The sequence below is a fragment of the Micromonas commoda genome, chromosome 7 (genome assembly GCF_000090985.2).
Source record: "Micromonas commoda chromosome 7, complete sequence".
Lineage (NCBI taxonomy): Eukaryota > Viridiplantae > Chlorophyta > Mamiellophyceae > Mamiellales > Mamiellaceae > Micromonas > Micromonas commoda.
The window spans coordinates 234,453-254,573 of NC_013044.1; the positions used below are offsets into that span (position 1 = coordinate 234,453).

General features: G+C 65.8%; 12 protein-coding genes across 12 annotated transcripts; 7 read left to right on the forward strand and 5 right to left on the reverse strand.

Moving 5' to 3' along the window:
* Positions 1-585: 585 nt before the first annotated feature.
* Positions 586-2,418, forward strand: GAPA (glyceraldehyde-3-phosphate dehydrogenase a chloroplast precursor). Its single transcript, XM_002503424.1, has 4 exons — positions 586-654; positions 878-928; positions 1,064-1,130; positions 1,290-2,418. Exons 1-4 carry the CDS (start codon positions 619-621, stop codon positions 2,267-2,269), a joined length of 1,134 nt encoding a protein of 377 aa, XP_002503470.1. The 5' UTR covers positions 586-618; the 3' UTR covers positions 2,270-2,418.
* A 236-nt stretch (positions 2,419-2,654) lies between these two features.
* Positions 2,655-3,830, reverse strand: MICPUN_97632 (predicted protein; the record flags this gene model as incomplete). The annotated part of the gene is made up of 1 exon (XM_002503784.1): positions 2,655-3,830. The coding sequence occupies one exon, from the start codon at positions 3,828-3,830 to the stop codon at positions 2,655-2,657; it is 1,176 nt and encodes a 391-aa protein (XP_002503830.1).
* A 1,108-nt stretch (positions 3,831-4,938) lies between these two features.
* MICPUN_101331 (predicted protein) lies at positions 4,939-5,874 on the forward strand (the record flags this gene model as incomplete). The annotated part of the gene is made up of 1 exon (XM_002503425.1): positions 4,939-5,874. The coding sequence occupies one exon, from the start codon at positions 4,939-4,941 to the stop codon at positions 5,872-5,874; it is 936 nt and encodes a 311-aa protein (XP_002503471.1).
* Positions 5,875-6,014: 140 nt separating this feature from the next.
* Positions 6,015-6,590, reverse strand: MICPUN_59826 (predicted protein; the record flags this gene model as incomplete). Its single annotated transcript, XM_002503785.1, has 1 exon — positions 6,015-6,590. One exon carries the CDS (start codon positions 6,588-6,590, stop codon positions 6,015-6,017), a length of 576 nt encoding a protein of 191 aa, XP_002503831.1.
* A 479-nt stretch (positions 6,591-7,069) lies between these two features.
* Positions 7,070-7,981, forward strand: MICPUN_59827 (predicted protein; the record flags this gene model as incomplete). The annotated part of the gene is made up of 2 exons (XM_002503426.1): positions 7,070-7,309; positions 7,442-7,981. The coding sequence occupies 2 exons, from the start codon at positions 7,070-7,072 to the stop codon at positions 7,979-7,981; spliced, it is 780 nt and encodes a 259-aa protein (XP_002503472.1).
* An 84-nt stretch (positions 7,982-8,065) lies between these two features.
* MICPUN_59828 (predicted protein) lies at positions 8,066-11,094 on the reverse strand (the record flags this gene model as incomplete). The annotated part of the gene is made up of 2 exons (XM_002503786.1): positions 8,066-10,888; positions 11,044-11,094. 2 exons carry the CDS (start codon positions 11,092-11,094, stop codon positions 8,066-8,068), a joined length of 2,874 nt encoding a protein of 957 aa, XP_002503832.1.
* Positions 11,095-11,244: 150 nt separating this feature from the next.
* MICPUN_59829 (predicted protein) lies at positions 11,245-11,718 on the forward strand (the record flags this gene model as incomplete). Its single annotated transcript, XM_002503427.1, has 1 exon — positions 11,245-11,718. One exon carries the CDS (start codon positions 11,245-11,247, stop codon positions 11,716-11,718), a length of 474 nt encoding a protein of 157 aa, XP_002503473.1.
* A 132-nt stretch (positions 11,719-11,850) lies between these two features.
* On the forward strand, positions 11,851-13,504 carry MICPUN_68288 (predicted protein; the record flags this gene model as incomplete). The annotated part of the gene is made up of 4 exons (XM_002503428.1): positions 11,851-12,342; positions 12,394-12,567; positions 12,718-12,928; positions 13,007-13,504. Coding segments are annotated over 4 exons (1,375 nt in total), but the record flags the coding sequence as incomplete, so codon positions are not given.
* Positions 13,505-13,777: 273 nt separating this feature from the next.
* On the reverse strand, positions 13,778-14,851 carry MICPUN_59831 (predicted protein; the record flags this gene model as incomplete). The annotated part of the gene is made up of 1 exon (XM_002503787.1): positions 13,778-14,851. The coding sequence occupies one exon, from the start codon at positions 14,849-14,851 to the stop codon at positions 13,778-13,780; it is 1,074 nt and encodes a 357-aa protein (XP_002503833.1).
* Positions 14,852-15,066: 215 nt separating this feature from the next.
* MICPUN_59832 (predicted protein) lies at positions 15,067-16,320 on the forward strand (the record flags this gene model as incomplete). Its single annotated transcript, XM_002503429.1, has 1 exon — positions 15,067-16,320. The coding sequence occupies one exon, from the start codon at positions 15,067-15,069 to the stop codon at positions 16,318-16,320; it is 1,254 nt and encodes a 417-aa protein (XP_002503475.1).
* A 191-nt stretch (positions 16,321-16,511) lies between these two features.
* Positions 16,512-17,786, reverse strand: MICPUN_83316 (predicted protein; the record flags this gene model as incomplete). Its single annotated transcript, XM_002503788.1, has 2 exons — positions 16,512-17,408; positions 17,727-17,786. The coding sequence occupies 2 exons, from the start codon at positions 17,784-17,786 to the stop codon at positions 16,512-16,514; spliced, it is 957 nt and encodes a 318-aa protein (XP_002503834.1).
* Positions 17,787-18,481: 695 nt separating this feature from the next.
* On the forward strand, positions 18,482-20,113 carry MICPUN_83264 (predicted protein; the record flags this gene model as incomplete). The annotated part of the gene is made up of 1 exon (XM_002503430.1): positions 18,482-20,113. The coding sequence occupies one exon, from the start codon at positions 18,482-18,484 to the stop codon at positions 20,111-20,113; it is 1,632 nt and encodes a 543-aa protein (XP_002503476.1).
* Between the last annotated feature and the right edge of the window lie 8 nt (positions 20,114-20,121).

A 20,121-nucleotide genomic window follows, 5' to 3' on the forward strand; every position in this document is an offset into this window, starting at 1 on the left:
CCGTTCGGAGTCGCCGCTCCGAACAGTACCGGCCGCCGCGTGCTGGCCGCCCTTCGGCCGCGCGCGTGTGTGACGCCAACAAACGAAAGTTCACCGCCAAGTCAGTCTCTTCTCACAGTCCCCGGTTCGACGCTTTTTCTCGTCCGCGCGTCGCCCGAACAGACAGACGTGGCACAACCCGCTGGCCGAGTCCCGATTCTCTGTATCTGGCTGGCTTCGATACCCGATGACGAGTTTCGACGGGTTTTGTTTGGACTCCAAAACTCCGTTTTTTGGACTCGACTTTTTTTTTTTCCCGAATTCTCCGCGTGGGTGGGCGGGTCGACGGTTGAGAAACCAAACCGGGATCCGATGTGGCACTCCGATGTGCGGCGGGACGCGATTGGCTGAAAAAAAACCACAGGCAAACAGTCTAGGGTTGCGGGGTGAATTGCCAAATCGGCGGGAAAGATGACTGGCGCCCATACGCGGCACCCGGATAGGATTGGAGCGCATGCCAGCCTCGAGCGGGTGTACAACTGGCAAAATCGCGGTCCCCGGGACTATGCCATTCGCGGACCTGATCGGTCGCGCACTCTCAACGCACACGCACGCTTCCACGCGCCACTTTAGTTTAAAATGGCCGCTTTCGCTACCACCACCCCCTCCCTGAAGGTGAGCGGCCGATCACGCGCACGGCACGACCCGCGCGGGTCGCACGCGCGCGCTTTCCGCGTCGGGTCCAATCGGCTCGGAGCTCCTCGCTTCCGGGGAAGCCCTATCCGCGCGGGACTGTCGCGGAAATCGCGCCGACCGTCCCGACCCGACCCGGGTTCACGCGCGACGAACGCGTCGACTGATGAAACACCCCATCATCCATATTCCCCTTTCCTCGCAGGCTGAGTTCCGCGGTCAGACCGCCGGCCTCAAGCGCGGCAAGGCCGTCAAGGTGCGCGCTCCTCCCAATTTTATCCATCGACCTGCTGGGAATATCTCGTTACCACCCCGCCACGGAACCCGCGCGCGTCTCCCTTCGCCCGTCGTCGCGAACGAGCGCTGACCCGATCGCCCCCTCATTCCACAGGCCGCCGCCGTTAACACCGTCACCGAGGCTAAGGTCAAGGTCGCCATCAACGGTTTCGGCCGCATCGGTGCGTCCCCGTCACCGCGCCCTCCGAGTCGGATTTCCATCCCCGATCGCAACTGCCGCGAGCGGGCTCGCAGCGGAGGGGGCTTTTTTTCCGAGATCGATCGTCTCACCCTAGAAAACGCCGGGCGCTGACCAATCCAACCCCCTCGATGATCCGCAGGCCGCAACTTCCTCCGCTGCTGGCACGGACGCGCGTCCTCCAACCTCGAGGTCGTCGCCATCAACGACTCCGGCGGTGTCAAGCAGGCGTCCCACCTCGTCAAGTACGACTCCATCCTCGGCACCTTCAACGCCGACGTGAAGATCGTCGACGACACCCACATCTCCATCGACGGCAAGTCCATCGAGATCGTGTCCTCCCGCGATCCCCTCCAGCTCCCCTGGAAGAAGCTCGGCGTGCAGCTCGTGATTGAGGGCACCGGCGTCTTCATCGACACCCCCGGCGCGTCCAAGCACCTCGAGGCTGGCGCCGAGAAGGTGCTCATCACCGCCCCCGCCAAGGGCGACGACATCCCCACCTACGTGATGGGCGTCAACGCGGACCAGTACACCCACGCCGACAAGATCATCTCCAACGCGTCGTGCACCACCAACGGCCTCGCGCCCTTCGCCAAGGTTCTCGACGACAAGTTCGGCATCGTCAAGGGTCTCATGACCACCACCCACTCCTACACCGGCGACCAGCGCATCCTCGACGCGTCCCACCGCGATCTCCGCCGCGCCCGCGCCGCCGCGCTCAACATCGTGCCCACCTCCACCGGTGCCGCCAAGGCTGTCGCCCTCGTCCTCCCCCAGCTCAAGGGCAAGCTCAACGGCATCGCGCTCCGCGTGCCCACCCCCAACGTCTCCGTCGTCGACATGTGCATCCAGACCGAGAAGAAGTGCACCGCCGAGGAGATCAACGCCGCCTTCCGCGAGGCTGCCGAGGGCCCCATGAAGGGCATCCTCGCCGTCGCCGACGAGCCCCTCGTCTCCATCGACTTCCGCTGCTCCGACGTGTCCACCACCATCGACGCCGCGCTCACCATGGTGATGGGCGACGACCTCATCAAGGTTGTGGCCTGGTACGACAACGAGTGGGGCTACTCCCAGCGCGTGGTCGACCTCGCGGAGCTCACCGCCACCAAGTGGGGCAAGTAATCGCCTTCGCCGTGTTCCCTGCTAACTTTGTTTATTAGAGATACGGTGCGCCGTGGACCGGCGCGTGTGTGGATTTGTGCTGCGTCGAGGCCTATTTAGCCTCGAATTGTGCCATAGTGAAGAGTTTAAAAACCACGATTCTTAACCGGAAATTCTCGAGTGATGGCGCGCGCGTTCGTCGTGGACTACGTACGATGGGCTACCCTTGCGTGCGAGCTCTGCTGTCCTATTTATTATGCATGCGAGCTAGCTAGCGCGAAACCCTGCTCTAAACCCTTCCAACTCTGAAACCCACCAAACGAATAAAAACAATTTGTCCGTCTTCGACCCCTCGGTTGAAGACGTGCGCGCAACTCACAGCCGAAACCTTCCGAACCTCAGCCGCTTAAACCTTGGCGATGGTCTTGCCCACGGACGCGGACTCGGTCCAGTTCACGCCGGGGAGGATGAGGCGCTGGTCCACGTTGTCCTTGTACTTGACGACGGTGGTGAGAAGCGACTCGAGGATGCTCTCCTTCATCAGGTTGGGCTCGAGGCCGAGATCCTGAAGCTTCGAGTGCTTGGCGTTGTAGTAGTGCTCCTCCATCTCCGTACGGGGGTTGGGCACGTTGATCACCTGGGGATCGAGGCCCAGCTTCTGGCCAGCCTCGGTGATGAGCGCGGCGAGCTCGTTCACGCTGAACTGCTCGGTGAACTGGTTGTAAATCTTCATCTCGCCGGGGGGCGCGGGGTTATCGCACGCGATCTGGATGCACTTGCACGTGTCGGTGATGTTCAGGAAGCCGCGGGTCTGGCCGCCCTTGCCGTAAACCGTCATGGGGTGGCCCACGGCGGCCTGGATGGCGAAGCGGTTGAGCGCGGTGCCGAAGACGGCGTCGTAGTCGAGCCTGTTGACGAGCCTGTCGTCCATCATCGTCTCCGGGGTGGCGACGCCGTAGACGACGCCCTGGTTGAGGTCGGTGGTGCGCATCTTCCACGTCTTGGTGCACATGAGCATGTTGGCGGAGTCGTGGCACTTGGAGAGGTGGTAGAAGGAGTTGCCCTGCTTGGGATACGGGAGGGTGTCGGTGCGGCCGTTGTGTTCGATGGTGATGTACCCCTCCTCGATGTCGATGTTGGGGGTGCCGTACTCGCCCATGGTGCCGAGCTTGATGAGGTGGCACTCGGGGGCGAACTCCTTGATGGCGTAGCACACGTTGATGGTGCCCATGACGTTGTTGGTCTGGGTGAACACGGCGCGGGAGCGGTCCATCATCGAGTACGGCGCCGAGCGCTGCTCGCCGAAATGCACGCACGCGGTGGGCTCAAACGCCTGGAACGCCGCGGAGAGGAACTCGTAGTCGCAGATGTCGCCGACGTAGAGCTGGATGCGTTTGCCGGACACCTCCTCCCAGACGCGGACGCGCTCGTGGATGCCCTTGATCGGGGTGAGCGAGTTGAATCCGAGCTGGTCGTCGAAGGTGCGGCGGCACATGTTGTCGACGATGGCGACCTCGTAGCCGCGGTTGGAGAGGTGGAGGGCGGTGGCCCAGCCGCAGTAGCCGTCGCCGCCGAGGATCATGACCTTCTGGCCCTTGCCAGCGTCGGGGGCGTCGGCGTTGGAGCGGTCGGGCTTGTCCGCGGCGAACACGGTGGCGACGCGGGCCGCGGCCGCCTTGGAGGCAACCTTGGCGTGGGAGCGGGCGGCGAACGCCTTGGCGGAGACGCCGGAGACGGCGGCGCGCGCGGAGAGGGGCGCGGCGGCGGTCTTCTTCGCGGCGACCTTGGAGGTCACCTTGGCGGTCACGCCTGCGGGGGAGGGAGGATTCGGGGGCGGGGTCAGACGCGGTCGGCGGTGAGATCTCGCACCCGCGGCGGGCGCGGCTTTTTCGATCGGAGATCAAACGACGGTTCAGGAAAGAGCGCTCGAGCACGGCACGCGGCGCTCGCCTCGGATGCGAACGCGATCGGATTCGACGTCATGGCGCGAACACCGAATCCACCGCCGCCGCGGCGACGGCCGGGGCTGGCCGAGATATCGCGCGAAGCGAGCGCGGGAAGCCCCGACGGAGAAGGAATAAAAACCCGACGAAAGCGAACAAATCCTATCTGGAAGACAGAGGGCGCCGAGCGCGCGACGGGGGCTGGACGCGTCCCGGCCGCGGTGGGGACGCGCGACGCGGGTGACGTACCGATGGCGGAGGTGGCGACGGTGAATGCGCTCATTTCGTGACGAATCGAGTGAGTCTGTGACGCGCGCGGGGTGCGACGATCGAGAGTGGGGACCCCGATAAAGCGAGGGTCGCTCCCAGCCACGAAGAAGCGGCGGGAGTTTCGATGTCGACGTTTCAGTACTCGTGCGCGCACACCCGACTTGAAGGGTGACCGTCAATTTTTCCATTAGCCAATCAAAACTCGGCGCACCCGATGAGACCAAAAACCCATAGCGCCACTTTGTCGAGTGAAAGTTCCTCAAAGTTCACCGACCCTGCCGCTGACTGACGAAAAATGTCTGACTCTATATGCGCGATTTACATGGGTAACTCGCGTGACGTTGACGTATGTATTTCAGCCACAGCACGGTGCGCAACAAGGACAAGCGCCATCTTGTTGCGGGAGAGACGCAGGCGGGTGACCTCGCCGAACTGGCTGAAGTATCCGCGCATCTGTCGTCGTGGCGTCGCGGGCGCATGTCGGGCGCTGCACTCCTCGGGGCGCGGGGAGGGATGCAGTCGATTTGGCGACCGAACGTGAGAGTGTCCCTCGACGAGGACGGTGAAGTCGAGGACACGGAGCAGGAAGGAGAGGAGGTGACCAAGAAGGGCGTGAAGCGGAAGAGAGCCCCTTACACGAAGGGGCCATGCGAGCACGGGGTGAAGTACCGGTCGAAGTGCAAGGTGTGCAGCGCTTGTCCGCACGGTCGTAAGCGCAGATACTGCAAGGATTGCGGTGGGTCTGGAATCTGCGAGCACGGTAGTCGGCGCTCTGAGTGCAAGGAGTGCGGCGGGTCTCGAATCTGCGAGCACGGTCGTCGGCGCTCTACGTGCACGGAGTGCGGTGGGTCTCAGATCTGCGAGCACGGTCGTCGGCGCTCTATGTGCACGGAGTGCGGTGGGTCTGGAATCTGCGAGCACGGCCGTCAGCGCTATCATTGCACGGAGTGCGGTGGGTCTGGAATCTGCGATCACGGCCGTCAGCGCTCTCAGTGCAAGGAGTGCGGCGGGGGCTCAATCTGCGAGCACGGTCGTATTCGCTATCGGTGCAAGGAGTGCGGTGGGTCTCAGATCTGCGAGCACGGTCGTCGGCGCTCTCAGTGTAAGGAGTGCGGCGGGTCTCAAATCTGCGAGCACGGCCGTCAGCGCTCTATGTGCACAGAGTGCGGCGGGTCTGGAATCTGCGAGCACGGTCGTCGGCGCTCTATGTGCAAGGATTGCGGTGGGTCTGGAATCTGCGAGCACGGTCGTGAGCGTCGTTACTGCAAGGATTGCGGTGGGTCTGGAATCTGCGAGCACGGTAGTCGGCGCTCTGAGTGCAAGGAGTGCGGCGGGTCTCGAATCTGCGAGCACGGTCGTCGGCGCTCTACGTGCAAGGATTGCGGTGGGCCTAGAATCTCCACTCCGCCGTGAGTGCTGAAACAGTCGAGAGCGCACCCAGATCGATCGGACAATAGACTAACGGCGAGTCTCTCCCATCACACGCGGCGGACGAGAGTTTCGACGGTGTTTGGATTGGATTTGGCTACGACTGTCGTCCACGTCTAAACCCGTCACTTCTCCCCCGCGAGGTACTTTTCGATCACGGGCACCGCCAGCTCCCTCGCCCGCACGTACGGACCCCGCTTGCTCTCCCACACCGCGCTCACCGCCTCGTCCCACGAAGCCCAGCGCACGCGGGTGAACTCCCTGCTCTCGCCCGCCATGCCCTCCAGGTTGCACAGCGGCGTCGGGTCGTCCGTCGTGGCGAGATGGAACAGCGTGAACTCGAGGCGCTGGCCCGCGAGTCCTTTCTCCGCGAGCCACCCCCCCGCGGCGTAGCAGAAGTTTTCGTCCGCGGGCACCTCGGCGACGAGCGAGAGTCCCGCGGTGTCGCCTGGCCTCATGCCAACCTCCTCGTAGAGCTCCCGCGTCGCCGCGGCCGACTGCGACTCTCCGATCTCGATGCCGCCCTGCGGCATGCCCCAACTCCCGGGACGGTCCGATCGTTCGCCCAAGAGGACGTCGCCGTTGGGGTTGAACACGAGCGCGGCCGCGCAGCGGCGGTACTGGAGCCCGCCGACCTCGACGCGGCACTCCTCGGGATAGACCTTCTCGCCACCATCTTTGGCGATCTTGGGTGCCGCCATGGAGAGGATGCTCCCGGGGGCGTGGACGCGACGCGCGCGGCGATGAGGGGTGAGGGCGCGCGCGGCGAGGGAGGCGAGCGACGGGCGAGCCACGCCGACGGCTCCGAGCATCGTTCGCGTGTTGCAAGTGACGGGGGCGACTGCAAAAATGCAATAAAAAGGTCGGAATCAAGTCCAGGTTCTGCCCGGGTTCGAACCGGGGACGCTGGATTCAAAGTCCAGAGTGCTAAACCACTACACTACAGAACCCTTTGGGGCTCTTTCAACTTAGAAACCTGTCATTCGACAGGTGGACTTGGTATCAAACGATTCAATGCCCTGAGAGGCGATTTGTAAAAATATAAACGTCATCCATTTAATGTCAATTACGACCCGAAGCCGCACGCGCTTCAGTCACGCACTTTATTTCCGTGTTTATTTCGGGAAACAGCAGCAGACTGCTGTGTACGCAGGGCCGCAGCCTCGTCTCGGCGCGAGTGATGGCGACGCGCGCGGCCTTCGCTCCCTCGGCCGGGCGCGTCAGACCCAAGCCACGACGCGTCCCGACCCGCGCCGCGTCCGACCGGGCCGACGGCGGCGGCGGCGGCGCGCCGCGGGTCGAGCCCTCGTTCCAGCGGTCGGTGCCGCCCGGCGACGCGCGCGAGAGGGACGTGTGCACCACATGCGGGTTCGTGGACTACAGGAACCCGAAGGTCGTGGTCGGCTCCGTGGCGGTGTGGGTGAGTCGTCGACCGCGGCCGCGACCGCCGCGCGCCCTCTGTTCAGCTACCCGCCCGCGTCGTCGTCCGGTGCCCCGCCCGCGCCCGCGTCGCTGACAATCGCAATTTTCGCATCCTCGTCCCTGTCCCCAGGTGGACCCGGGGTCTCCCAAGGGCTTCCCCCCAACGGAGAAAATTCTCCTGTGCAAAAGGGGCATCGAACCCCGCATCGGCAAGTGGGGCCTCCCCCAGGGCTTCATGGAGCTCGGCGAGACGTCCAGGGAGGGCGCGGCGCGGGAAGCGTTCGAAGAATCCGGCGCGTCGATAACTCCCGGCGTCCTCCTCTCCGTGTACAACCTCCCGGGGCAGGTGCAGCTCCTGTACGTGGCGACGATCGCCGGCGGGACGATGGACGACGCCACGGGCGAGCACGTGCCGCCCGCGTTGACCACGGACGGGACGGAATCCCTCGACGCTGGGTACTTCACGTACGAAGAGATCGAACGAATGGACGACGACGATTTCGCGTTTCCGACGGTGCGGTGGGCCATCGACTACTGGCGCGCCAACTACTCCTGGGTCGCCGGGTTCACGTACACCGGACGGGTGGTGCAGCCGCAGCAGCGGGTGAAGCGGTGGCCGCCGGTCGAGGGCGAGCCCGGGTTCGTCGACGAGGTGGACTACACGTACTGAATCGACGCACTAGAACGCTTCGGACGGCTTCCGAATCGCTCTGTTTAATAAAAAGCGACGGGTGCTCTCGTTCCGAGTCGTCATTCACCCGACCCAGCGCCCCCCCGACGACGCGGGCCCGGCGCCCACCGCCGCCCCACCCCCACCCCGCTTCCGCCCACCGCCGCCGCCCCCGCGAGCGACGGACCCGTCCCCCCTCTTCTCCCGTTCCTCCTCGTCCCTCTCCGCCGCGATCTTCATCGCGCGGAGGTCCAGGAGCCCCATGTCCGCGAGCGCGAGCCACGACGCTCGGTCGGGCTTGGCGCCCAGACCCACGTCGAGACCGAACCGCTCCGCGGCTTCCCGAACCGACCGCGGCTGGAAACCACTCACTTGCTGGAAACCACTCACTTGCGTGGGACCGCTCACTTGCGTGGGACCGCTCACCCCGACCCGCTTCGCCGCGCGTCGCGCCATGCGAACCTTGATCTTCGCCACCCTCCGCGCCTCCTCCTCGTCCCTCCACTCCGTCCGTACCCCCCGCTGGTACCCCTTCGGGAGCGACTCGTACGTGGCGCGGGGCAGGCCGTACACGAGCTCCGCTCGGTGCGACTCGATCGGCGGCGGCGCGGGCGAGCTTCCTGGACGTCCAACCGGGGACGGCTTCTTCCGGTGAGCGTTACGCCTCGCGTTCCTACGCGAAGCCGCGCGTTCGTCCGCGTTGGTCCCGAGCCGCGCGGCTTCGAGCGTCCCGCGCTTGTACCTTTGTCCGACTGGCGCTTTGTACGACACTTTGTTGTCCGACGCTTTGCGTCTCGATCCGTCCAACGAGTCGGAGTCGGAGTCGTCGGAGAGGTCCGAGTCGAGGCGGGAGGAATCGGAGTCGTCCGACTTTGTTCGCGTCCCTCGCGTCGACGCGTTCGTCTGTTGTTTCGTCGGTTTCTCTGCTGGAGGATTCCTCTCTGCTGGAGTCCCCTTCGGAGGTTTCTCTTGGCCGGGCATCGGTACGTACGCGGGATTATAACCCCACCGCTCCCGCCGACCCTCCATCTCCGCCTCCGTGTCGTAGTCGTGGTCGAAGGGCAGAATCTCCCGGTCCGAGTCGGTGTCGCTCCTTCCGGACTCCGCCTTTTCCGTTTCGCCCTTGTCGGTTCCCTCGTCAATGGCGGCGGCCGCCTCCCACGTCACGTCGACGCCCCCCGGGGAGTGATGATCGCCGAACGCGTGTATCCCGTTGTCCGCGAGGTCGTTCGCGGGACGCGTGGCGCGCCACGCGTCCATCTCCGATTGGTCGTCGCCGTCGTCGTCGACCGGGCGCGGCGGCGCGGTCGCGGCGGGACGTGCCGAAAACGGCTCGCACGCCAAACCCCGCCGCCGCCGCGCCGTCTCCAGCGCCCGCCGCCCTTCCAAAAACCTCGGCTCGTCGGTGTCCAGCGTGGGGAACACGTGGTCGCGTCCCTCGCACCCGCCGGCGGATATCCCCCCCGTGGGATCGAATCGAGGCGCTCGCGACCCGCAGCACGCGAACGTACCCACCGAGGGATCGGCGTCGTCGTCAAACGTCGCCGGCCTCGGGTGGTACTCGCACTGCGTCAGCTCAGACGCGGGAACGACGGCGCCGCACCGACCGCACCTGTCGATGACGTGCGTGACGCCCCACACGTGCCAGTACACGTCCCTCCACGCGTGCCCGCGGGCCGTGATGAGGCGCTCAATGTGCGCGTGCACGTCAAAGTCTTTCATCGGCGCGTGTCGCGCGATGACGTCGCCGTGATAGTCCACGTGACGCCTCGCCCTGGGGCATCGTAAGCCGAAGCGGTGTTTCTCGCTGAACAGCAAGCCGCACGCGGCGCATCGGGCGATCGTCACCCCGGCGTCCGCGCGCCTCGACGCGATCAGCGCCTCGGTCTTGACGCGGTAAAGCGTCGCCGCGAGCGCGCGTTTTGAGTCGGTCGAGTCGTTCGGTCTCTCGCGAACCTCCGGATGCCCTCCGGAAGGCGCCGCGTGGACGCCGTCTTCGTCGCTCGTCGCCAGCAGCGACTCCAGAGACTCGTCGCTCATCCGTTGACCGATCTTCTCCAGCAAACCGCGCGGAAGGTTCGCCAGGTCCGCCCCGAGCGCGCAGACCTGGTGCGCGTTCGCCGCGACGTAGTCGGCGCATTTGTCCGTCAGCGACGCCATGCGCAGAAAGTCGCTGGATATCATCAGCGCCACGCAGTTCCGATTCGTGACGCGCGGGTCCCGACCTTCCACGTGATCCACGAGCCACTCGAACGTGGGTATGTCGCAGTGGACGCTCAGCTCCGCGGACGCCTCCGGCCGGGTCTCCACGTCGGCGGCGAGGTGCTGCTTGAAGTATCGCATCTGTCCGAGCAGCGTTTTCAAGTCGCAGGTGAAGTCGCGCCGCTCGTTCCTCGCCTCGTCGAGGACGTGGACGACGACGCATCCGGGCGGGGGTCGGCCTCGATCGGCGGAAGGGGTTTGAGAGGGTTTTGGGGACTCGCTGGTACGTCCGGAGGAGGGCGTCGAGGCGGGGCCCGCGCGGGACGAGGGCGACGACGAGCCCCCGAAGCCAGTTTTTTTGGACGACGATGCTCCCCCGTTCGTCGCGTCGTCCGTCCCGTAGAACCTCCCGCCGCCCGGGACGATCTTCGCCCCGCTTCGCCGCGCGAGCGACGCGGCGGTCGCGGACCTGAGCTTCGCGGTCGCCTCGCCGAGCGTCGACGATCCTCCCTTGGCCGCCGCGGACGCGGTCCCTACGGGGCCGGAGCGGGACATGGACGAGCCGGGCAGCTCGAAGGTCTCGCCCCGCCCGTGCGCCCGCGCGGCGTCGTTGGAGGCGCCCCGGGAGCGAACCCTCGCCGCGGACGGCCTCGCCACGAGCGTTGCGGACTGCGCGAACCCCTCCGGCCGCGCGCTGGACGTCACCTGCGTGGATTGGGACGGACGGATCGGGTGCGTTCGATGGATGAGCATCGCGGGTGGTGGTTCGGCACTCGTGAAAGGTTTGCGACGAGACGGGCGCGCGTCGCGGGCGGGTATCGGGGGGATTTAAACGCGGCACGAGGCGCGGAGGGACGCACCGCGAACCGGGGATCGTTCCGCCTCCCGCCCGTGGGTCTCTCCGGCGCCATGGCTTCCCGCACCCGCGGGCCGACGCTCCGCCGCTCTGAGATGGGGCCGGTTCGAAATCCGCGTTTCTTTCTGCGTTGACAGACGAGTTTGGTTTCGTCGCGCGAGGGCGGCCCGCACAAGCGGCGACGCGCGAGGGGCGCGGGGGAAGGATGGACCTGAGATATCCCGAGACTCTCAAAGAGTACGGCAAACCCGGCGCGAAGAAGGACGGCGACGGAGGAGCGGAGGATGGAGAGGAGAAGGAACACCCCGCCATCGCGCGCGTGCGATGCATGATGGGCCGCGAGATTCGCGTCAAGGTCGTCGACGGCCGAGTCTTCGTCGGGCGGTTCGAGTGCTACGACAAGCAGGGCAACATCCTGATGGAGGACGCGATGTCCACGACGTTGGACGATCCGGAGGGCACGGAGCCTCACACGTACCGCGGGATGATCATCATTCAGAAGCAGCACAGGGTGGAGACGCAGCTGATCGTTCGGGACGGCGAGTGCGATCCCACCGCGCCGGACTTTGACCCGTACAAGGAGCTGGAGGAGCAGGAGCTGTTGTACCAGGCGGAGGCGGAGGCGCAGGCGGACGGGGGTGCGGACCCGATAGACGACCACGAACCACCGGTCCTTTAGCCCTAGACGTAACACCGACGTAGCCTCGTAGTCAGCGGAGGTTGGACGTCAAAACAATCCGACGCCGTCGCGTGAGAGGAAACCAGAGATTCTCGCGCGGGCGGCGCGTACGATTGGAAAGGGACGCGAACCATGGGGTCGGCGTTCGTCGGGTTCCTCTCCGACATGAGCTCGCGACAGATCAACCACCTGTACCAGTCCCCTTGGGCGTGCCTCTCCGTCCTCCGCTCGCTCCCATCCTTGGCCAAGCACTACGTCATGCGGCTGCTGTACGTGGACGAGGGCATCGCGAGGGAGGAGATGGACGCGTGGGTGCGGCCCGGGAAAGAGCACAGGGATCGCCACGCGCGGTCCATGCTGGCGCTCAAACGACTCCGCGTCCTCGTTCCCGCGGGCGACCAGGAGTACGTCGCCGACGGCAAGGAGCTCGTCCGGCTGAACCGCCGATTCGTCAAGGGCGTTCGCGCGCAGATCGAGACGTGCTTCGCCCCGGAGGGCGACGAGGTGGAGGCGACCGTGGCGCCCGACGACGCGATGGGGGGCAAGCGGCCATCGCCCGAGAAGATCGAGGAGTTCGCCAAGGGGCGATGGGAGGCACTGCTGATGACGCTGACGGGGCGCGACGTCAAGGAGTTCTCACTGAACCCCAATCCAAACGAGGGAAGAGGCGGGAAGAGGCGGAAAGGACCCGGACTCGACGTCGCCGCGCTCTTCCGCGGCGCGGGCCTCGTCGCGGAGAAGTCCAACAAGTCCAACGGGTGGGGCATCACGGAAAAAGGGTTCAGGTTCCTCCTGAGCACGGCGCGGGAGCAGATATGGACTTTGCTGACGGAGTACGTTCGGCAGTACGTCGACGTCGCGGGATCCATGGAGGAGAAGGTGGCGGAAGTGTCCATCGCGGGTGTTCACAGGGACATCGGCGACGCGGTCAGCGACGACGATTCATACGACGACGACGGGGACGATGGGGACGACGGGGACGGGGGCGGGGATGAAAAGTCGGCACCCGGGGACAGGACCCTCGTCGCGCCCGCCGTCATCGGGTTCATGCTCCGGCTCACGTTCCAAGCCGTCGGTCAGCCCTACCGCGTCGACGACTTGCCGAGCGCGCAGCGCGCCATCGCGGAGGACCTCGCGCACCTCGGCCTGCTCTACCTGTTCGCGGGTCCGGGGAAGGAGGGGTACTACGTTCCCACCCAGCTCACCGCGGGTCTGGCGGGCGGCGGGGGGACCGAGAACAACCCAGACGACGACGACGACACAGCTGGCGACGGAAAGCCGCGCGAAGGGAAGGACGTCGCGGATGGCGACGCGTCCCTCGGCGGGGACCCGGGGGGGCACATCATCGCCGAGACCAACTTTCGCGTGTACGCGTACACGTTCAGCGACGTCGAGTGCGAGATTTTGCGACTCTTCACCAGGCCGGACTACAGGCTGCCGAACCTGTACGTGGGTATGCTGACGCGCGAGGCGGTGCACGAAGCGCTGGACACGGGCGTCGCCGCGGAGCAGATCATCAAGTACATCAAATCGCACGCGCATCCCAACGCGAGGAAGACGACGAACGGCTCCGGGATCCCGCCGAACGTGGCGGACCAGATCATGCTGTGGGCGATGGAGCGGCGCAGGGTGCGGAGCGCAGAGTGCGTGCTCTACTGCGATTTCCCCACGGGCACGGACGAGTACGCCGCCGCGGTGAAAGCCGCGAGCGACGCCGGCGTTTTGCTCTGGGAGAATCGCGAGCAGATGAAGCTGGCGGTGGCGAAGAGCGGGCACGAGCGGATGAAGGAGGTGTTCAAGGCGATGCGGATGCAAGGCGGGTTGGGGATGCAAGGCGGGGGCGCCGCCGCGGGCGGCGGGCTGACCGTGGCCATGCGACGCAAGTGAGCGAGCCGGGCGGGGGCGCGACTTCGAGCCGTCGCGACGGGTGTCGGCTCCGTCGAGTTTGACGTTTACGCGGTAACTTTTAATAGGTATTCCTCTCGGTTCACTGCCCGGGGATGAATCGACGTTCACTCGGGACGACGCTTAAAAATCAGTCGACGGGTCACCTACCTAACTATCGTCCGTCCGACGTCGACGCCTCCTGTAACGGCTCCCGTAACGGACGCAACCTGTCGTGCACCAGCGACACGTGCCCCACCCCGGCGCTCACCACCCGCCCGCCTCCCCCGTCGTCCGCGAGGAACACCGCCACGTCGGCGTCGTCGAACGCGGCGACGGCGAACCCGAGCAAACTCGTCCCGTTCGTCCCGTCCACGCGGACGAGCTTCCCGTACCACTCCGTGTCCGACAGCGACGGCGCATCCGACGTGGCGCATCCGCCGACGGCACCCCCCTCGGCACCCCCCTCGGCACCCCCCTCGGGACCCAGCCTCTCGACGACGGTGAACGATCGCAGGGTATTGCGGGGTTTGTCCGTGTGCGTTTGCGCGCACGCCGCGAACCGCGAGTCGAGCCACTGCCAAACCTCTCGCTCCACGATAAACTCCCTCGCGCGCGCCTCGTCCCATGCCTGGTCCGGTATCGCCTTCACCACCTCGGCGCACACCCGCGGCCACCCCGTGCGGGCCATCTCGTGGGCCACCGCGTCGTCGCACCGCGCGATGGACCCCGCGAGCTGCAGCGCTCGCATCCACACCTGGGGCCCCGCGGTTTTGGCCCGGGTCAGGGCGAGGAGCGGGGGCAGGATGCCGGTGGGTGCGAGGACGGTGGGGGCCCAGCGCGCGTGGCACAGCGCGTATCCGCGCTTGGGCCAGCGCTCGTGCGAGCCGTCGCGGGAGGTGTGCCCGAAGGTGGCGCGGTGGTCGCCGCCCGACGCGCTGACGAGCACCTGCAGCGCGGCGGCGGTGGTGAACACGTCCTCCCTCTTTCGCATCGGATCCCCGACGTCGTCCGCGACGACTCCCTTGCGGAGCTTGCCCGCGAACCAGGCGAGGGCCGCGCGGTGCGGCGCGCCCGGTGGACCGGCGCAGAACTCCGCGCACGCGGCGTCGCCGTCGTCCCCGGGCGACCGAAGCGCGGTGTCCAGGTCTCGGACGCACCCGAGGAACTCCTCGCGGGTCAGGTTGGACGATCCGGTGAGCTTCTCGCCGGCGTCCCGTACCGCCCGGACGACGGGGGAGAGGGACATGTCGCGAGGGCGGTGCGGAAAACGACGATCCTCGGCGCGCGAGGGTTCGAGTGCGAACCCGCCCCGAGTCGGACGCAGGGGACGGCGCTCGCGAGGTGTGAACCACGGCGGATCATTTTCCTCGTTGTTAAGCGGTTCAGTTGTCGGGCTGACTTGTTTCAGATTGCGCCGCGCGCTGCGACTCCGCCGACCGAGTCATCACCTCACCACGCACCATGCACCTCCTTCGGCGCGCGTTGGGCCTGCCGTACAAGTCCGGGTACTACTACGACCACCCGAGGGCGTCTCCCGAGCGCGGGGACGGCACGTTCACCGTGGACAACGGCAACGTGATGTTCACGCCCGAACCCAAGGATGGCTCGCGTCGGTTGCCCCCCGCGGAGCACGTCCTGTCGTCCGTGAAGTCCGGGAAGGTCAACTGCGACTCCTCACGGTTCCCCGAGTTCGCGGGGCTCGACGAGCGGCCCAAGTTTCAGGGAGGAGTCGTGCACACCGCGGACAGGCAGATATTCAAGGAGACCTTCGCGGCTGAGGGGGACGAGGGCGCGCTCAGCGTATCTCTCGCGGAGGACGTCTGGTACCTGCTGACCGAAGAGCTGAGCATCTGGGCGGTTCTGAGGCTGGAGATTGCGCTGGAGGTGCTGCTGATCGTCGCGTTCGCGCTGGCGCTGACGGTGGTGTCCGTGGTGGAGCACGGCGCTCGAGACGGCGTGCTCAGAGATAAGTTTCTGTTGTCTCTGACGAGCGTGAGACTCAGCACGGACAGCATCTTCGGGTGGCAGGCGCGTAGCGCGTCCAGCGGGTACGAGGTGTTCGTGCTGGCGATACAGGGCTGGACGCACTGGCTCCTACTCTCCGTCGCGGGCGCCGTCATCGTCGCCAGGGCGCTCAGGCCGCTGCAGCAGGTGGTGTTCAACCCCGACTGCATCCTCACCGACGAAGAGGTCAACGTCCGGCTTCAGATCATCCGCCCGGCCAAGGTGGACCTGCTCAACGTGACGATCAACCTGCAGGTGTTCGTCACCGGCGGGCGGGTGCACCAGCTGTCGCTGACCAACGGGATCGAAGGGTACGGCGCTTGGTTCGGGTTCGCCCCCATGAACATCCGACATAAGATCGACGAAAATTCTCCGCTGAGAGACGATTATCCCGGCGGGAAGCAGGGCGTGTACTTCATACGCGTGAGTTTGAGCGCGACGGACTCCAACGGCAACCCGGTGAACGCGTTCGCGACGTACTACCACCCGGACTCGTTCTTCATGGGCATGTCGGACTTTCGCGCGGCTTGGGCGCAGAGGGGGATCATGCCGCCGCGCATCTTGAGAGGGGTGCGATGGAAGGATCAGATGCGACGGATCCGGGACAGGTCCACGGGGAAGGGCACCGAGGGCGCGGGGTTGCCCACGTGGCTCGTGAACGTCGACAACACCGAGGGTTTCGAGCCCATCCCGGGTGACTCTCCCGTGTGACGCCCCCGTTAGCGTTGTACTTCAACCCTTCTCGTTGTTAAGCTGTTGTTGGGCTAAAAGTGATCAGATTTACATGTACAACCGTGGGGCACGCGAAAACACTCCCCCGAGCTAGGTGTTAAGTTTTTGTTTCGTTTGCGAATGACGGGGTTCGTCCCCTTCCCTCCCAACTTCGCCCCTGACTGACCCGCTCAGAGCTTGTTGAAGCTCACCGGGTTGTCGTTGTGCACCCTCCAGATGGTCTCGCCCAGGAGGTTACCGACGCTCAGCACGGTGAGCTGCGGGAAATCCCTCTCCGGCGTGTGCGGGATGGAGTTGGTCACGATCACCTCCGTGAAGACGCCAGATCCGAGCCTCTCCACGGCGGGGGGCGAGAAGATGGCGTGTGTGGCGCACGCGTAGATATCCTTAGCGCCCTGGTCCCTGAGGAGCTTGGCGCCCGCCACCAGGGTCCCGCCCGTGTCGATCATGTCGTCGAGCATGATCGCAACCTTACCCTCAACCTCGCCGATGAGGTTCATCACCTCCGCCTTGTTATGTCCCGTGCGGCGCTTGTCGATGATCGCCATGGGCGCGTCGCAGAGCTTCTTCGCGAAAGCCCTCGCCCTCGGCACGCCGCCGACGTCGGGGGACACGACGACGAGGTCCTTCGGGGAGAAGTCCTTGGACGTGAGGTAGTCCAGGATGACCGTCTCGCCGTAGATGTGGTCCACGGGAATGTCAAAGTATCCAATCGTCTGCAGCGAGTGGATGTCCAGCATGACGATGCGAGTCGCGCCAGCCTGGGTGAGCAGGTTAGCCGCGAGCTTCGCCGCGATGGACTCGCGGCCGGAGGTCCTGCGATCGGCGCGGGCGTACCCGTAGTAGGGGATGACGCAGGTGATCGAGCGGCACGACGCGCGCCTGCACGCGTCGATCATGATGAGGAGCTCCATGAGGTTGTCGTTGACGTTGGGCGGGCACGTGGGCTGCACGAGGAAGACGTCGCAGCCGCGGATGGACTCCTTGATCTGGACGTAGACCTCGCCGTCGGCGAACTTTTTGATGACCCTGTCGCCGAGGTCCATGCCGAGGTAGTTGGCGATCTCCTGTTGTCGTGGAGCGGCGGGGGCGGGCGAGCGGTCAGCGGCGGAGCGGAGCGGATTAATTAATTAGCCGAATGGCGAAAAAGGGCGACGGTTTGGGAACCGAATTTTTGAAATCCGCGTGAAGGGGCGCGCGCGCCGCCGTCGCCTCGCGTCCACGGGTGCCGCGACGCGATCGCGAGCGGTTTCGCATCGCATCGAAATACGTTTTCGAGCGCGGCGAAGGGCGCGGGGTGACGCCAACCCTCCGCGGGTACGCCGATACGCGGGGTTGATCCGAGGAGAGAGAGCGCCCCTTTGGCTGGGAGAAAAAGGACTCACGTTTGAGAGCTCGGGGTGCGCGCTGCCGGAGAAGACCTTGAGCCTCTCGCGGTGGGGCATCGTCGCCGACGCCAGATCCTCGAAGGGCATCATGTTGGGCGTGACCGGAACCTGGTTGTTCACCCCCATGGCGCTGAGCGCGGCCAGAGAGCCCGGGTTGTTGGCGAACACGTTGTCCTTGCTGATGGTCGCCTCGATGAGCTGGCGAGCGACCTTTCGGCGCGGCGCCACGGCGGCGTTCCTGAGCGCGCGGGTGGGCGCGCGGGAGCCGAGCTTGGCGGCCGCGCGGTGGGGGTGCGCGGCGGAGGCGACAGCAGAGAGCATCATCGTGTACGCCTTTGGCGGGTTCGGGCGTGAACACCGGCGGCGGCGTGTGAAGCGCGTCGCAAGTGGCCGCCGATGGCTTTTGCATGGGCACTCTCGCGTGACTTTTCTCTCTCGGGCCTTTGGCGGCTCCGGCGCGTTCGTCTCGCACCGGTGCTGACTGATTCATCACTGCGCCGAAATAAGGGTTTAGGAAATTGATCCGAGGTTGGACGAAACGTGGGTCATCGGCTGTGGGTCCCGGGATCCTGAACCGGGTTACACGGCAAAATCTCGCGATGGGTGAAATTTTCTATCCGTGTGGTGGGTGAGATGACGCCAAGCCAGGAGAAACACGCCCGATGCCCTAAACCCCCCGACTCGCACAGCGACGTGGCGCGCCCTCGCGAGACACCATCGTCGACATGGCCGCCGCACACGCCACCGCCGCGATGATCCGCGCGGGTGGTCCCTCCCCCTCGCCCCGCGGCCGGCGCGCGGGTCCCATCCGCCTTCCTCGCCGCGCCCCGTCGTCCACCCCGACGCGCGCGAAGACCGAGGAGAAAGCCTCCGCCGACGCGTCCTCCAGGACGGGCGCGGACGCCGAGGTGCAGTTCGAGGCGGTGATCGGCATCGAGACCCACGTCCAGCTCAACTGCAGGACCAAGGCGTTCTGCCGGTGCGCCGCGGTGTACGGCGACGAGCCCAACACGCACTGCTGCCCCACCTGCATGGGCTACCCGGGCACGTACCCCGTCCTCTCCGAGGCGGTGGTCCGCAAGGCGGTGCAGCTCGGCCTCGGTCTCAACGCCAGAGTCCGCCGCCGGTCCAAGTTCGACCGCAAGCAGTACTTCTACCCGGACCTGCCGAAGGGCTACCAGATCTCCCAGTTCGACGAACCCATCGCGGAGGGCGGATACATCGACGTCGTCATCCCCGTCGAGGACGGCGGCGGCGTCAGACGCATCGGGATCACGCGAGCGCACGTCGAGGAGGACGCCGGGAAGCTCACCCACTACCCGGCCAAGGGCGACACGCCGGGCTACGCCCTCGCGGACTACAACCGGGCGGGCGTGGCGCTCGTCGAGATCGTCTCCGAGCCCGACATGCGAACCGGCCGCGAGGTTGCCGCGTACGGAGCCGAGCTGCGGCGGCTGGTGCGGTACCTGGACGTCGGCGACGGGAACCTCTCGGAGGGCAGCATGCGATGCGACGTGAACGTGTCCGTCAGGCCGGTGGGGCGTGAAGCGTTCGGAACCAAGGTTGAGGTGAAGAACATGAACTCGTTCAACGCGATGTCGCGCGCCATCGACTTTGAGATTGACCGACAGACGGCGCTCATTCGCGCGGGGAAAGGCGACGAGATCGTGCAGGAGACGCGGACGTGGGACGAGGGGAGGCAGTGCACGGTTTCCATGCGCAAGAAAGAGGGCCTGGCGGACTACAGGTACTTCCCCGAGCCCGACCTACCTCCGCTGGTCTTCGACGAGGCGTTTGTGGAGAAGTGCGCATCCGCGATGCCCGAGTTGCCCGGAGCGATTCGCGCCAGGTACGCGGACCTCGGCTTGCCCCCCGCGGACGTCCAGGTGCTCGTGGAGGATAAGGAACTCGTGGAGTACTTCGACGCCGCGCTGGCGGCGGGGGCGCCCGCGAAGCAGTGCGCCAACTGGCTCACCGGCGACGTGATGGCGTGGCTTAAAAACGCCAAGGACGTCGCGGTGTCGTCGATGCCGCTGTCCGCGACGCAGCTTGCGGAGTTTTGCACCTTGATCGAGGACGGCGTGATCAGCGGCAAGATCGGGAAGGACATCCTCCCCGACCTGCTCGAGGGCAAGGAGGGAAACAAATCGGTCGGCGACATCGTCGAGGAGAGAGGTCTGAAGCAGATCTCCGACCCGAAGGAGATTGAAGCGATCGTGGACAGGGTGCTCGAGGCGAACCCGGGGCAGCTCGAGCAGTACCGCGGGGGTAAGGACAAGCTCAAGGGATTCTTCGTCGGGGCGGTGCTGAGGGAGAGCGGGGGCAGGGCGAACCCCGCGCTGTCGAACGAGATCCTGATGCGCAAGCTCAACGAGGGACGCTAACTATTTAA

Excerpts from the sequence above, each read along its gene's own strand:
- GAPA (XM_002503424.1), top strand. The coding sequence starts at position 619 with ATGGCCGCTTTCGCTACCACCACCCCCTCCCTGAAG. Across the intron at positions 929-1,063 it reads AGCGCGGCAAGGCCGTCAAG|GCCGCCGCCGTTAACACCGT; the intron begins GTGCGCGCTCCT and ends CTCATTCCACAG. Across the intron at positions 1,131-1,289 it reads CAACGGTTTCGGCCGCATCG|GCCGCAACTTCCTCCGCTGC; the intron begins GTGCGTCCCCGT and ends GATGATCCGCAG.